Raw genomic sequence first — 16,899 nt, forward strand, 5'->3', positions numbered from 1 at the left:
CCTGGTCCAGGCCGGCCCAAGCCTAGCCGTAAGGGTATAGGGGTTAATACCCCCACAGCCTCCACCTGCTGTCCCGTCGTCTCATGAACCGAGCTCCCAGTCTGTGCCTCAGGACAGCGCGGCGCCGAATTCGCCTTCAATTGCCTCGCCTATCTTATGCTCGCATGTCTTGTAGGTCCTCCCTCATGACATCCCTGACCTCACAGCACCTCAGGGGGAGACACGGTAGCACTTCAGTTTGACCCCTAAGCGTCGTTTCCGCCAAGGCCATGTCTACCGCAGGCAGCCACATGATGGTCCTATTCCCCACCCTGAAGCACAGCCGCGAGGGGGAGGACAGATCATGCGCTTCCATCTAGGTCTCATCTACTCCAAACGCAGATCCTGGGGCCCAAGCACCTCCAGCTCGCGTCGGGACTGCGCCACTCCAAGCCATCCGTCGCCAGGCACAACACAGACCACCACTGAGGTAGATGTTACTACGTCTACTTCAAGGCTAGCGGCGACGGAATTCGTCACGGGGATCTCTCACCCTCAGCCCCAACCTCTTTTGCAGGTTACACAGCACCGTCCAAGACCACCACAGAGATGCAGAAAGGTAGCGACTACAGTGCATAGGAGCATGCACATCGCTGCCAGGACCTGGCCCAGGGGAGACACACAAGCTAAAGCCCGCTAGGTTCTCATGAAGAGGCTTGGCATCCTCGACGATGAGGGACTCAGCCCCGCCGTTCAGCTGCTGCACTACTTTAGCCTATAACAAGGACCGCTCACTGAAGACGTCGTCAAGGCCTTGACAGCCTTATCTGGCATCGACATGGTACCAGCAACAGCTGCTGCTCAAGCCTAGAGTCCCACTTCTGCCATGGGCCACAATATTGTATCAATGTTAGAAAGTCTCCAGTGTCGTAGGAGCTCTACAGCTCTCAGTTGTAGTACATTTTGGCTAGATGGGGCGACAGCCAGGGGCCTTCAGTTGCTTCCCCATCCGGTTCAGGTTCGCAAAGTGGTTCACCGTAGCAGCCCTATTGTACGAAGGCACCTTTTGTTTTGCAGCATGCAGCCGTCAGCCATTGGCCTTCAGTTTGGCGGGCACTATCAGTATGCTACTACTTCATGTAGTGACAAGACATGCCCTGCTTTGAATCAAAGTCTCTGTTGCTCACTACTTTGTGTCCATCCTTGTGTTTCAGCAAATTAGGGACCTCTTCTTTGTCCTTATGGCTCACTAGAACTGTCAAATTCTTAACTAGAATGTTAGGGGCCTCAACGACGGTGCACGACAAGATACTGTGTGTGAACTGGTCAAAAGCACAGGTGCCACTATTGTGTGTTTACAGGAAACTAAGATGCAACTCCTTGATCAAAATGTGGTGATCCGCACAATGGGAGCAAAATTTGTAAACTCCTTTGTTGTGCTTCCGGCTGAACAGACCCGGGGAGGCATACTTCTAGCTATAAATGAAGACTTTTTTGACCTCTCCAACATCGAGCTTACAACAAATATGATAACTGCGACGATCACCATGAGGGTGGATGGGATACAATGGAAAATCACAGTTGTCTACGGTCCGCAAAGGGATGCAGCCAAGCTTCAGTTCCTTCAGGACCTAAAAAGCATTCCACCCCCGATGCACAATAGATGGCTCATCCTAGGGGACTTCAATCTCATTTACCAGGAGCAAGATAAAAATAACTCAAATCTTAACCGGCGTCTTATGGGCGCTCTTAAGGCAGCGATTGATCATCTGCGTCTCAAAGAGATCAAGCTAAATGGATGCCGTTTCACATGGAGCAATCAGCAGGACAGTCCTACACTCACTAGAATTGATAGGCTCCTATGCACCCCTGAATGGGAATTGATCTTTCCTGCCTGTTTCTTGCATTCGTTGCCATCACTTATGTCCGATCACACCCCTTTGCTTCTGCAAGGAGAGCTTGATTACCATCACAACACGTCCTTCTGGTTTGAAAACTTCTGGACGGAGATGGAAGGCTTTCAGGACCTAGTCCAAACCATTTGGAATAGGCCAGTCACCTCGGTTCTCCCCATGAAGCGGTTGCACATCAAGTTGGCGTGGGTTGCAAAAGGAATCAAGCGTTGGAAAAAGAAAAAAATTGGTGACACAAAACTGCAACTAGCTATAGTAAAGGAAATCTTGCTACAATTAGAGGCAGCGCAAGAGCAAAGGATGCTCACTACTATGGAGCTTGATCTACACCACCGACTCAAAGCTCGCAGCATGGGGCTTGCGGTCGTTGAAAAAACTAGAATCCGACAAAGATCAAGGCTCACCTACATCCGATGCGGAGATGCCAACACAAAGTTTTTCCACATTAGAGCTAGTGCACGGCGGAGAAAGAATTACATACATGGTCTGCATACAGACGAGGTGATTGCGATTGGTCATGAAGAAAAAGAAAATGTTATAGGGGATTATTTCAAAAACCACATTGGCTCCGCAACTCCGAGATCGACGACCATCAATTGGCAATCCCTAGGCTATATCCCACATGACCTCTTGGACCTTCAAGCACCTTTCTCCCACGAAGAGGTTCATAATACAATAAATGCCATGCCCTTTGACAAAGCGCCAGGTCTGAACGGTTTCACAGGTGCCTTCTTTAAAGCATGCTGGGGAATTATTAAAGATGATGTTATGGCTGCCATAAACAGCCTATTCACAATGAATGCCTAAAGATTTGAGTGGCTCAACACGGCGTGCATCGTACTGCTGCCCAAAAAAGCGGACGCAATGTGGGTCACCGATTTTAGGGCAATTAGCCTCATCCACAGCATTGCGAAGATCTTCTCTAAATTGCTAGCTAACAGGCTGGCCCCTAGGCTGAACTCCCAGTCTCCAATTGCCAGAGCGCATTCATAAAAAAAGAAGCATCCATGACAATTTCCTTTATATTCAAGGAGCAGTGCGAAAGCTACACAGGCAGAAGATACCGGCATTATTCATGAAATTGGACATCCACAAAGCTTTCGACACAGTGAATTGGGGGTACTTGCTAGAGGTCCTGCAGGCGCTGGGCTTTGGGCCACACTGGCGTGAATGGGTTTCTATCCTATTTCGCACGTCCTCCTCGTCTGCGCTGCTCAATGGGCGACATGGTCCCAGCTTCAGCCTTCCAGAGGAGTCCGGCAGGGAGACCCACTTTCACCCATGCTCTTCATTCTGGCCATGGACCCGCTACAACGCTTACTTGATCAGGCAACCCGACACGGGATACTCACCCCCTTACCCCTTACGGCGGCAAAATGGAGGACCACCATGTATGTAGATGATGCGGCTATTTTCATCAACCCAAAATTAGAGGATGTAGAAGCTCTCAAAATTATCCTCCAAGCCTTCGGCAGCTTCTCAGGACTACACATCAATTTAGAAAAAAGCTCCGCGCATCCAATTCGGTGTGAAAATATAGTCCTTGACCATGTCCTGTCACCCTTTACCGGTACTAGGGGCGCCTTCCCCTGCAAGTATCTGGGGCTGTAACTCCACACCAGATCACTTAAGAAAGTCCATGTCCAACCTCTCATTGAGTGAATTCAGCAAAGGTTGCCCAAATGGAAAGGGCGATGGTTGAACAAAGCGGGACGCCTTACACTAGTCACTTCGGTCCTCTCCTCCATGCCAACCTACCACCTCATGGTGTTTCCCTTGGCAGCATGGGCTAGAAGGAAGATTGATAAAATTAGGAGATCGTTCCTTTGGAAGGGGGAAGACAACGCAAATGGTGGACACTGCTTGGTCAACTGGCCAACAGTTACCAGACCCAAAGACCTAGGAGGTCTGGGGGTGCCTGACCTGGACAGATTTGGAAGAGGTCTCCGGTTACGCTGGCTGTGGCAAGAATGGGTGGAGGATTCCAAGCCATGGCTAGGCTCTGAACTCCCATGTAGTGATGTGGATCGCCTCCTTTTCAACGCTTCGATCAAAATTACTTTGGGTGATGGCGCAAAGACTAGCTTCTGGCACCACAATTGGTTAGGGGGGAAGCTCCAAGGTACCTAGCTCCAAACCTATTTCGGCTTGTTTCAAGAAAGAACCGATCGGTGCAACATGAACTCTGGAAACCTCGGCTGTCCACATTGAAGAATTTGCGTCCCTTTGGATACGAATTCAGGACGCCCATATGCAGCATGGCGTTCGGGACTCCATCACCTGGCGATGGACCCCGGATGGGGTTTACTCCACCTGTTCAGCTTACCGAATCCAATTCCAAGGTTCATTCCAATTTTTCCGTGCTAACATAATCTGGAAAGCACAAGTAGAGAACAAATGCGAGATCTTTGCCTGGATTCTAGTGTAGGACAAAATTCTCACGGCACAAAACCTACCAAAGAGAGGGTGGCCACATCAAGATCACTGCGTGCTTTGCAACGGGCCCTTAGAAACCACCCTACACCTTTGTTTGTGCTGCCCATTTGCAAAGGAGGTCTGGGACCAAATCCTCTCTTGGGAGAACTTCAGTGTGCTGCAGTCACAAACTCAGGGGGACCCCGTCGAGATCAGAGCATGGTGGGAAGAAGCAGCAAAAAAAGAGCCAACCACCGAACGCAGACGGCTCAATGGGGTAGTGATCTACACATTTTGGAATATTTGGAAAGTGAGAAACAGGAGAATTTTTAACAATACCACAGAGACGGTGCCACAAGTGGCCACAAGAGGAGGACATAGAGCAAAGGAAGAGGGCTTTCGCTTACACTTAGCAATCTCCCTTCTCTAACCGCAAGGAATGTGTTTTCGTGGTGTTTTCATGCGCACCTGGGATCCTTAATACCCTTTTCGAAGTGTCTTCCTCCTTGTACATAAACCCTCTTTCCCTATCTCAATTAAAAGGCAGAGCTCCTGCCATTGCGTTCAAAAAAAAGAAACTATGAGCCCTGCTTCAACAATTGGAAGTAGCTGATTTAGCAATGGCTGGAGGGTTAGCTCACCACGTGAACTGCAACGGCGAACACTGCCACAAACTGATATGCTAGGGCTATTTGACGGCGGATGGACAGCACGCACAGAGGCACGTCAACGCACGGCTCTCCTGGGATGCATCGGCACAAGGACAAAGACACAACACTACACCACAAAGGAAACAGCAAAACGGCACAACAGGAAGGCACTGAGAAGAGAGAACAAACGACCAATCCACTGACTGAAACCATGTGGATTATAGCATGGATGCCGAAACTACGATAGATCAAACAATCACTACAATGTATACAGGATGCACATGATGTTATAGGATAGGATAATATCAGGCTATAAGATAGGATAATATGAGATGGAAAAAAGAACAAAGGCAGGTTAGCCAAAAGACCAGAACAAAGCAACCGAGTGAGGCTACAGGCAACAATGGAGTGACCGCAGGGGACCAAGTCAGTTGTACGAAGTAGGAACAGGAAACTGCAAAATAAAGACCTGCAGATTGGCCGTTATCTATTATTTATTAGAGTCTGGTATCACACTTGGTAATCCATCGAAGGCACGTTTGTGGTCATGAGGCAAAATGTAGCAATCGGCAGCAAACAGGTAGGCTAACAAAAAGGGAACATCGATCAAAACAGCAGAGCTAATCCAGGAGGTCGTAGCCAATCCATATTCATTCAGTAGGGTTCAGCAACAGTAGGTTATTGACAACAGTTGCACAGCATGAATGACATGGCACCAAACAATGGACCAAACAAAATTAACATCAAAAGGAGCCAAAGAGGGAAGATGCACTATACTAACCTGGCACGGGATCGGGAAAGGTCGCGAACCGCGGAGCCGCAGCCACAGGCTGGTGTGATACCTGGCACAACTCGATGAGGACACCTAAATTCCAGTATAAAGCAAACACGTTCAAATTTAATGGCGACGTAAGGAACTGTAATTCACTATGGATACATAAGCTATATGGCCTTAGCATCGCACCTGAGGTGATAGCAGAGTGGCTGGTGTTGTTGCTGTCGATGACGTATCCGCCTTCTGAGAAAACAATTCGGTAAGAGAGAGGGGTATATTTGTTTGTTTGAAGAATATGCCTTGTTGATAGAATTGTGTACTGACCACCTAAAAAAAACTTACATTGAGCTGAGGCTTAAACATGGGGATCCATTTCAACGGGATCTGATCTTCCATGGCAGTTCCCTGGGAAGGCGGTCAACAATCATGCACTTAGATACACATAGACATGATAATTTATGTTATAACTAAGAAGACAGGGATCGGCTCATCTAGCAACACCAAATCCATCCGCAACAGAAACCGTGGGGTTTTGTTGCTCAGATAGTCACAGGACCTGACTGTTCTCACTTTGACAGCTGCCTGGACAGATTCAGGAGCAACATCCTTCAGCAATATGTACTCCATTGTTTGTGCAGGATAAAAAAGAATTGAAGTATATATCACAGGGAAGCAAATTTGATCTGATGCACATAACAAAAAGAAATGTAAATGTAGGTACATTCCTTGAACACCGTGCATGATTGAATACTGGTAATTGCTCATGTCTGAAGTAACACTAATACACTATATATATATGGCTGAAGAGTAAGCGCAGGTGAGATAACTTAATTAAAATGACAAAAGGACTTCACTTCTATATTTATGCCCAGGAGAACACATTGGAAGAGAATATCGAGCAGAAGAAAGCATGCACTAAACAAACAAAAAGCAAGTGACATCCTTTTCTGAATCTGTGAAACCAACAAATGCGATATTCCTGGACATAGTATACTATATGAGTAAGAAATGATAGGTCATAGAATATCACCTATGCCCAAATAAGCAGGACATATGCCTCCCAATCTAAAAAGGCACATGCTACAAACAGCAAAAAAAATCATGTTCCTCTGGAACCCACCTGGAACCTGTGGCACACCAGGATGCAGGTACAGAAACCACGACCGAGCAGGCACCGGAGGAAACCAAGCTGAACCAGAAGCCCCAGTGAACCTGCAGCATAATTCCAAAACCACAGTAAGAAACAGGAAATTCTTCCAAGATCAGTTGGTATAAATGGTATAAAAAAGGTCAAAGTTAACATGGAATTGTGCCCAGGCGGCACAGCAATCCATTGCTCTGTAAATATTTCAGCAGGATTGAGTTGAAGCTGTCATACCTGAGTTAATCACAGTGGCAGCATAGAGAATAAACCATCGAACAATACACACTCCAGGTAACTCAATGTGGGACTGTACTATGGACAACAGCATCATCTGTAAATTATCCAAAGACCATGAAACTGTTAAAAGAGTGAAGAATAGCATCTGTGCTAATAAGCTAACCAAAGTGTATTGCTGATATAGAATAAATGTGCGTCAGGAAAAAAAAAGAGCTTCATGCAATATTGCCAATTGGCAGAAACATTGTGAAGTCAACATATAGAAATGGATGAGCAAAGTGACTGATTCTTTTCTATATCCGTAATGTCCAGAACCATAAAATAAATGTCAAAGTCGTAAATATATCTGGAAAAATATTCAGCCAATATGCTAAAAGAAAATGGCACAGGTCAAGCAAATATGTTATCTAGTAAATGGAAAGAGCACAAAGAGAACTGACATGAGCTATTTATAGGAAGTTGTTAGCTAGCGAAGGCATTAGGCATATAAAAAATCAGCCCATGACCTGAACAGGGCATAAGTATTTGAAAATGTTTTCCAAAAATAGCTCAAAAGCATGAAAAGTGGTCTGAAAAGGCAATGGGATCATTTGGGCAAGGGATAGTAAGTGGCAGGAAGACATTAAAATACAATTTCCTATATAATTTGGTGATTCCAAAGTGACACTGTGGGAGAGAAATATCTTTTTCATGATCAGTTTGCATAAAGTAGAATAGCATATAATCTAAGATTAATTGTGCTATGAAATGCCAGGAAGGCATGAGCCATGGGAATTAGGTAAAGCATATACCATTATAATGATCCACCTGATGTGTGACATTGTTCTCCAAAGTCATACATGGGAATTTAGAAGGGTATTCAGACTCAGGAAATAATTATCGCTGCTATTGTTGGCATAGGCTATCTTGATTTGATCCAATGTGGATCTACAATGCCTTGTTGATTTGTTCCAATGTGGATCTACAATGCCTTGTTGGAATAAAGCTGTAACAACAGGGGAGACCGACCTACTGATGCCTGATTGATGCTGAACATCGCGCGATAGCCCTATCCTGGTACATAGAAGAAACATTAATAGAGATAAAACCAAAAGAACCACTTAACTACATGTGCTGGATGTTAGCTAATCTACTGATACCTTGTGTGAACACAGCAAGGCAAGGCGGCGCCGAACTGGCCCCTGTTGTGATAATGTAGCCGCTGCAGGTGCAGGCGCCACACGGCTCACCTGCAGGACTATAGGAACATGCAGTGGCCGGCGCAGAGTCAGCCCTGTCAGGTTATCTAGTTGTTGTTGCAGCATGTGCGCTGTACTAGGACTAGATAGATAGAGTTGTATAAATAGACATACACGGCAACTCAGTAAAGAGAGTTCAGATTTGCCATCTCACAGACAGGGCTTCGTCTTGTATTGTGCGTGCTTGCTCTGTTCTCCCTTCTTCTTCTAGCTCCAGCCATAGTGTGTGGGTACGGACAACGCCTGCTCGTGGTCGGCACGGCTAGTGGGTGCTCGGCAACACTAGCGGGTGCTCGGCAAGATCGGCGGAGTGGTTCACTCGCCTGAGCCGGTGATCCTGTGGGCCAACAAGTGGTATCAGAGCCATACAAGCGCCGTCGCCAGACTAACCGCTGGCGATGATGGGCTGCCCAGCCACGAGCTAGAGGAGGTGGTTGTTCGCACGGTGCGGCAGGTCAGCGGCACCACTTGGCCGACGCTGACTCGCACTAACTATGGAGAGTGGTCGGTGACCATGAAGGTCAAGCTCAGAGCCCGACGGCTCTGGAATGCTGTTGACAAGGGCACCGACGTGGAAGAAGACGACATGTCAGCGCTGGAGGCTATCCTCGCTGCTGTACCGGCAGAGTACAGGGAGCCGTTGGGGGTGAAGAGCTCGGCTAAGGAGGCGTGGGAGGCTATTGTGGCGATGCGCGTCGGTTCTGATCGCGCAAAGAAGGCGACGGCCCAGCTTCTAAAGCAGGAGTACGCCAACCTCAAGTTCAAGGATGGTGAAACGGTGGAGGACTTCTCCCTCTGCCTGTAGACGCTCATCAGCAAGCTGAAGAGCCACGGCGTCACCATCGACGAAGAGGAGGCGGTCTCCAAGTACCTCCACTCCGTGCCGGCAAAGTACATCTTGATCGCTCTCTCCATAGAGACGATGCTGGACTTGTCCACCCTCACCATTGAGGATGTGATAGGCCATCTGTGGGCGGTGGACGATCGCCTGGAGCAGGCGGCAGCAACGAAGGACAGCGGGAAACTCCTACTGACGGAAGAGGAGTGGGCTACTCGGAGGAACTCCGGGAAGGCAGCCTCCTCTAGTCGCGGTGGCGAGGGCAAGCGCCGCAGTAAGGCTTCTTCGGAGAAGAAGCAGGTCGACCCCAACGCCTGCCGACGTTGCGGGAAGATGGGTCATTGGGCACGGGAGTGCCCAAATCGCAAGCAGGAAAAGAAGGCTCAGGCTCACCTGGCGCAAGCCGATGATGAAGATGAGGCCACTATCCTGATGGCGACATTCTGTGCACTACACGATGTCGAGGCCGAGGAGAGGGAAGAGGCGACGATAGTGGAAGGACCTAGGAAGGCCCTGAAGACCATCAACCTCGATGAACCATGCGCCCAAGTTCACCTCGGGCGTGTGGGGGCCGACCAGGAGCAGCGGTGGTACCTGGACTCTAGTGCAAGCAACCACATGATGGGCTCCAAGGCATCCTTCTCCGAGCGTGACGGTGATGTTACTGGTATGGTGAAGTTTGGTGATGGCTCAAGGGTGGCTATCCAAGGGCGCGGCACCATCATCTTCATATGCTAGAATGGGGAGCACCGCGCGCTAACGGATGTATATTACATCCCGTAGCTGTGTTCCAGCATCATCAGCATTGGTTAGCTGGATGAGCGCGGTAGCGAGGTTCTGATCAAGGATGGAGTCCTTAGGATCAGAGATCAGGAGCAGCGACTTCTTGCTAAGGTGAAGAGGTCCCTGAACCGGTTGTACCTGCTCGACCTAAAAGTAGAGCAGCCAGTGTGCCTGGCGATAAGGCACTCTGAGGAACCGTGGATGTGGCATGCCCGGTTTGGACATCTCAGCTTTGACGCGCTTGGTCGGCTAGAGCAGATGGTCCGAGGGCTACCCCCACATAAAGCACGGCGGTGAGCTGTGCGACATCTGTCTAGCCGGGAAGCAGAGGAGGCTACCTATCCCAAAGGCGGCCAAGTATCGCACGAAGGAAGCTCTCGAGCTAGTTCACGGCGACCTCTGTGGGCCGATCACGCCTGCTACATGCGGTGGTCGATGGTACTTCCTCCTGCTCGTGGACGATTGTAGTCGCTACATGTGGCTGCAACTCCTGACAAGCAAGGATGAAGCGGCGGCGGCGATCAAGAAGTTCAAGATGCGCGCGGAGGCTGAGAGTGGCAAGAAGCTCCGTGTGCTGAGGACTGATCGCGGCGGTGAATTCACTTCAGTGGAGTTCGCTGCGTACTGCGCGGATCAGGGTGTGGGGCAACACCACACCGCACCGTACTCGCCACAACAGAAAGGCGTGGTGGAGCGACAGAACCAGACGGTGGTCGGCATGGCCCGATCCATGATGAAGGCCAAAGGGATGCCGGCAAGGTTCTGGGGGGAGGCGGTGATCACGGCGGTGTTCATCCTCAACCGCGCTCCGACCAAGGCCCTAATGGGCAAGACGTCATTCGAAGCTTGGTATGGGAGCAAGCCGAACGTGTCCTTCCTCCGGACATTCGGTTGCATCGGCCACATCAAGAAGACAAAGCCAAACCTCACCAAGCTGGAGGACAGGAGCACACCCATGGTGTTCCTGGGCTACACGGAGGGTATACCGACTCTATGACCCACGCGGAGACAAAGTGCTTTTCTCGGGCGACATCATGTTCGACGAGAAGGCGGCTTGGGACTGGAGCAGTCCGAGCACAAGGGAAGCTGGCAGCTTCACCAACACCTTCGTCGTCGAGCACTTGGTCATCCACGGCGGTGGAGACGCTGCGGAACAGGTGCCAAGCACTCCGAGAGGAGCACCGAGCACTCCGGCGGTAGAGTCGAGCACTCCTGGGGCAGTGCCGAGCACTTCGGGAGGGATGCCGAGCACTCCGGGAGGAGTGTCGTGCACTCCTCGAGGCATGCCGAGCAAGCCAGGAGTGGAGCCGGGAGGTTCGTCAGTGGTGGCGACCACTTCAGGACAGGTGCCAAGCACTCCCGTGGCGGAGCCAAGACGTCTTGCTGTGGTGCCAACCACTCCAAGACTAAGGCTGGGCACTCCTACAGTGTGGCCGAACACTGCAGGAGTTATGACGAGCTGTCCAGAAGCAGTGCCAAGCACTTTAGGTGCTATGCCGGGCACTCCGGCGGAACAGGGAACTCCATCGACGGCGATCGAGTTCGCCTCACCTCCAAGTGACATCACTGAGTTCGTGGATGCCTACCACGAAGGTGAGGAGGTGCGGTTCCGCAGGCTGGACGACATCGGCGGCGGCACAGGTCCCTCAGGTCTGGCGGGTAGGCTGCTCAACAACGCAGAGCTACAACTCATCAGTGCGGAGGAACCACCCACATTCGCGCTAGTCGAGCGCGATGGAAACTGGCGACGGGCGATGCTGGAGGAGATGAAGGCGATCGAGGAAAACGAGAATTGGCAGCTCGTCGATCCACCTCCAGGATGCCGCCCGATCAGCCTAAAGTGGGTGTACAAGGTCAAAAGGGACAAGCTCGGCACCATTGTCAAGTACAAGGCATGCCTCGTCGCTCGAGGCTTTGTTTAGCATGAGGGCATTGACTTCGAGGAGGTCTTTGCGCCAGTAGCGCGCATGGAGTCGGTTTGTTTGCTACTAGCCTTGGTAGCAGCAAAGGACTGGCGCGTCCATCACTTGGACGTTAAATCGGCCTTCCTCAATGGCGAACTGGTAGAAATGGTCTTTGTCAGGCAACCTCCAGGGTTCGCCGTCAAAGGAGAGGAACACAGGGTGCTCCAACTGCGCAAGGCGCTCTACGGGCTGCGGCAAGCCCCTCGAGCATGGAACGCCAAGCTTGACGCCATGCTGGGCGAGCTTGGATTTCAAAGGTGCGCAACCGAGCACGCGCTCTACACGTGATGATGGGGGAAGGAGGAGCTCAAGGTCGGCGTGTATGTGGATGGCTTAATCGTCACCGGCGCGCGCACGGAGGACATCAACAGCTTCAAGCACGAGATGGCGGCTCATTTTCGAATGAGCGATCTCGGTGCACTCTCCTACTACCTCGGCATAGAGGTGAGACAGGGGAAGGAGGAACTCACGCTTGGGCAGAGCGCGTATGCCTCCAAGCTGTTGGAGAGGAGCGGCATGGTGGAGTGCAAGCCATGCGTGACTCCAATGGAGGAGCGGCTGAAGCTGACGAAGGCCAGCACCGCGGCGAAGGTGGATGCAACACTCTACTGGAGCATAGTCGGCGGTCTGCGCTACCTAGTCCACACGAGGCCGGACATTGCGTTCGCCGTGGGCTACGTCAGTCGCTTCATGGAGGATCCCAGAGAGGATCACTGGGCTGCAGTAAAGCGGCTACTGCGCTACGTCAAGGGGGCGGTGAATCATGGGATCATCTTCCCAAAGACCGATGGGAGTAGGCTGTAGCTCACTGTCTTCAGCGATGCAGACATGGCGGGGGACATCGACGGACGACGGAGCACCTCGGGCGTACTCGTCTTCCTCGGATCGGCCCCGATTTCATGGCTGTCGCTGAAACAGAAGGTGGTGGCCCTATGTACGTGCGAGGCAGAGTACGTAGCAACGGCCACAGCGGCATGCCAAGTTGTGTGGCTACACCGGCTGCTGGGCGAGTTGACCGGTGTGGAAGCTCACCCACCAGCACTGATGGTGGACATCCAGCCCGTCATCGCCCTCGCGAAGAATCTGGTTCTGCACGACAGGAGTAAACACATCGATGTGAAGTTCCACTTCCTCAGGGACTGTGTCGATGGAGGGCAGATTGTCATCGAGTTCGTCGAAACTGGTCGGCAACTCGTGGACGTCCTCACCAAGCCGCTCGGATGACATTGACTCATGGAGGTGAAGGAGATGATCGGCATGGAGGGGGTACAAGGGTTAGCAGTAGAATTAGGGGAAGATTGGTAGCTAATCTACTGCTACCTTGTGTGAACACAGCAAGGGAAGGCGGCGCCGAACTGGCCCCCTACTGTGATACTATAGCCGCTGCAGGTGCAGGAGCCGCATGGCTCACCTGCAGCACTGTAGGAACATGCAGTGGCCGGCGCAGAGTCAGCCCTATCAGGTTATCTAGTTGATGTTGCAGCATGTGCGCTGTACTAGGACTAGATAGATAGAGTTGTATAAATAGACATACACGACAACTCAGTAAAGAGAGTTCAGATTTGCCATCTCACAGACAAGGCTTCATCTTGTATTGTGCGTGCCTGCTCTGTTCTCCCTTCTTCTTCTAGCTCCAGCCATAGTGTGTGGGTACGGACAACGCCTGCTTGTGGTCGGCACGGCTAGTGGGTGCTCGGCAACACTAGCGGGTGCTCAGCAAGATCGGCGGAGTGGTTCACTCGCCTGAGCCGGTGATCCTGTGGGTCAACACTGGACCAGTATTTAGACTGACTCGAAGATAAAAACGATATTCCGTGGACAATTGAGGGCTAAAGGTGTGAAGAAATAGTAATATTTCTTTGTCGCCCACCGGATCGGCGTCGGACTGTCGGAGACGGATGATTCTGCGGCTGTCGAGGTAGCTGCAGCGGTGATGTTCACATGCTCGCGTGATCCATTGCTGCTGCCAGCGGGCAGCTTCGTTGCAAAAAAATTGGTTATTTGCCATTGCAAACAATAGGCTTCGCAAAATTACCATCCGAAAGATTGACTTCACAAAATTGCCACCATAAACATGTGTACCTTGATTTTATTGCCATAATCCCTATTTAGTTCATTTGTTAATATTTTTTGGGAATCCCTTTCACGCGAAAATACATTGTTGCCCTTCTGCTTAATTGATGTGAAGGGATGAGATCGAGACTATTCGCATCTACGAAACTGCTCGCAAACGAAGAACTGCCGCTCGCATGCCCTAGACGTACGCGATGCAGGGCGGCCGCGACGTGGCACCGCCGGCGGGCGCGCTCACTGCCACCACACAACCACCCGTGCTCAGCGTCGCCACGCCGTCACCCGCGCTTGCCGGGACCACGGTGGCCGTCGGCACGACCATGGAGGAACTCGTATCAACCTCGGCGGCCATCGGCACGACCACGGAGGAACTCGAAGTGAGCTCGCCACCCCTCGTCGCGGCCCCGACAGCAGACTCGCTCAGCTTGCTGCTGGCGGCCGACGCGCTCAGCAAGCTAGATGCAGCCCCAACATCTCGAGTCCCGCCGGGTCCGAGTCTGTCCCTGGTGGTGGACGCGCCCCTGCTGCCCAGCGTCGACGTGGCTACGCCGGCACCAGCGCCAACCTGGAAGCCACACCAGCAGCCAACCCGCGACTTACCGAGATCTAGATAGAAGAGCAGTAATGTCCTTTCGCTTGGAAGAGGTTCCCAATAAATATTAACAAAGGAACTAAATAGGTATTATGGCAACAAAATCAGGGTACACATGTTTAGGCTGGCAATTTTGCGAAGTTAATCTTTCGGATGACAATTTTACGAAGCCCATTGTTTGCAATGGCAAATAGCCAATTTCTCGCTTCGTCGCGGCCTCGTGGCCCAATCTGCCGGAAGATTTGTGTCATGGAGTTGGAGACAATCGATCTATCCAAAACGAAAGCAAAGATAGAGAAAGTGAGGAGACGATGGTGCACCATCCAGCCTCTCGTCATGGAGGAAGGCAAAGGGAGGAGGCCGAGGTCACCTTGCGTGAGGCCCGCCAGCACGCCGGTGAAGGAAGAGAGGACGGCGGCGGCGCATGTCACCACGCCCCCACCGTCCACGTCGTGGAAGAGGTGGCGGCCGGGCGCCAGCCGTGAGTGCATGGATCCGGCGTGCTAGCCACAGCATTTCGGACGGAAGGGGCAGAACCGATGCCGGCAGCCCACTGGTGCGGCCGAGTGGCAGGGTTTTGAGGACAGGACACATAACAAGGAGAGGAGAAGCAGAGGACGCTAGAGTGATTCGACAAAAGGCATAGCAGATACTGTGCCATGGGGCCTCTAGAGATTAGGCACATCCGCACATCAAGGTACCATCATGTCATAATTTACAAGCCAAATTCCTTCTCTCTCGATATCTGCTGGGAAATGTATATGTCATCCTAATAAAATGGAATTTTCAGATACTTGCACTTGAAATTCTTGTGATTATCATTAAAATGTACAAGGTTATTACATTAACAAATCATATGTTGTAATCTTGAGAAAGTTGTATAACATGCTCTATGCTGGTTCTACACCGATGATTGGTCACAGACTCATTTGGAAGACATGGGCACCGCTAAGAATCAAGATATTCCTTTTGCTTGCTTTCAAGCGTAGACACTGGACCAGGGATAGCAAGGCATGGTTTAGAAGCAAGGGAGCTTTGCTGTCTCTGTGATCAAGGGCAAGAGACAATCGACCATATCCTAGCGGCTTGCCCATTCTCTAGGTTCTATATCCTGCATGTTCTTGGGCGACAAATCCCCCAAACCGTGGCAATAACAGTGCGCTGGTGGCGGAGACTACGCTCCTTCTTTGACGGTGAGCGACGATCTGGCCTGGATTCCTTATTTGTGCTGGTCTCATGGCAAATTTGGAAAGAGCGCAATGCGAGGTGCTTCAGAGGATCAGCAGCGAAAGTCAATGACCTGCTGCAACTCATCAAGGGCGAAGCCGATCGATGGATCGAGGCAGGCGTGGGCGGCCTGGGAGCGCTGGCGCGGACATAGCATGGCAAGGATTCAGTAAGAATCTAGGATTAATGGCTTCCAAAATGTAGCGCAAAGAGAAAACTTTGTAATATAAACTCTTTTATCTTCTAATACAATGATATGCACACTCGTGCGTGTTTGAGGAAAAAAAATAAGTTGTAATCTTGCCATCTAAATCTAACAGGGCGGAGTCGACAAATTCTAGGCCCTGTGCCAAACTATAAAACAGAGTTTTTTTTTCCTTCAAAGATAGGACTATAATAATACGTGTGCACTCTCATGTTTGACTGTTCAGGCAGTAAAGAAATTGATACGAAGCCAATGCATGGCACAGGACATCTCAACTTACTTATTTGATGTGGTAAATTCTTCCCATATATTCACAACTGGAGATGCATCTACCATGGAACCCCGGTGAGTCATAACACTTACATTCACCATGAGTTCAGGACTCATGGTTATGTCCTAGCTCCATTATTTATTTTTATTTTATTTTGGTACGCCAGGCATGGCATGGCCCAAAGCGGCTGGTGGACGATACCAAAATCAGCTCGAACGAGGAGACCTCTACAACTTTCTCAAGGTGAGCACGGAGCAGTGGGCAGCCCCAGTCCTCGTCTCCAAACGCATTGCACAAGACTTGCTTGCCTGCAACCGCAAGGTGTCGTGGAATGGGGAGGTCCTCCGAACGGCACATTTTGGTGCTGCTATGACACTGGTATTCTCTTCTTTAAAAACTTACAACTTGTGATTGTGAAAGTTATTCTGTTTGTTGTCGCCCGAATCTTCCGGTTTGCGTTGACACTTGACAGGGATACAATCATTCTGAAAGCTAGGGGATTCCATATATTTCATGGAGGCTTGAGGAGGGCGAAACGCTAGGGCTCTATTACATCGTCCCCTCTCCAGTATGCCGAGCACCTTTGATTGGAAAG

General features: G+C 50.7%; 1 protein-coding gene across 1 annotated transcript; it reads right to left on the reverse strand.

Annotated features, from left to right (window-relative positions):
• Positions 1–14,190: 14,190 nt before the first annotated feature.
• LOC136499370 (uncharacterized) lies at positions 14,191–15,092 on the reverse strand. Its single transcript, XM_066495054.1, has 2 exons — positions 14,922–15,092; positions 14,191–14,574 (listed from the first exon to the last, which is right to left on the reverse strand). The coding sequence occupies exons 1-2, from the start codon at positions 15,090–15,092 to the stop codon at positions 14,191–14,193; spliced, it is 555 nt and encodes a 184-aa protein (XP_066351151.1).
• Between the last annotated feature and the right edge of the window lie 1,807 nt (positions 15,093–16,899).

This window comes from Miscanthus floridulus, chromosome 13 (genome assembly GCF_019320115.1).
Source record: "Miscanthus floridulus cultivar M001 chromosome 13, ASM1932011v1, whole genome shotgun sequence".
NCBI classification, from domain to species: Eukaryota; Viridiplantae; Streptophyta; class Magnoliopsida; order Poales; family Poaceae; genus Miscanthus; species Miscanthus floridulus.

What these genes read in the sequence shown, in the direction of transcription:
- LOC136499370 (XM_066495054.1), bottom strand. Translation starts at nt 15,092, where the DNA reads ATGCACTCACGGCTGGCGCCCGGCCGCCACCTCTTCCACGACGTGGAC. An exon ending in CCATGACGAGAGGCTGGATG is followed by an intron (nt 14,575 to 14,921) that starts GTGCACCATCGT and finishes TGTGGCTTCCAG; the next exon opens with GTTGGCGCTGGTGCCGGCGT.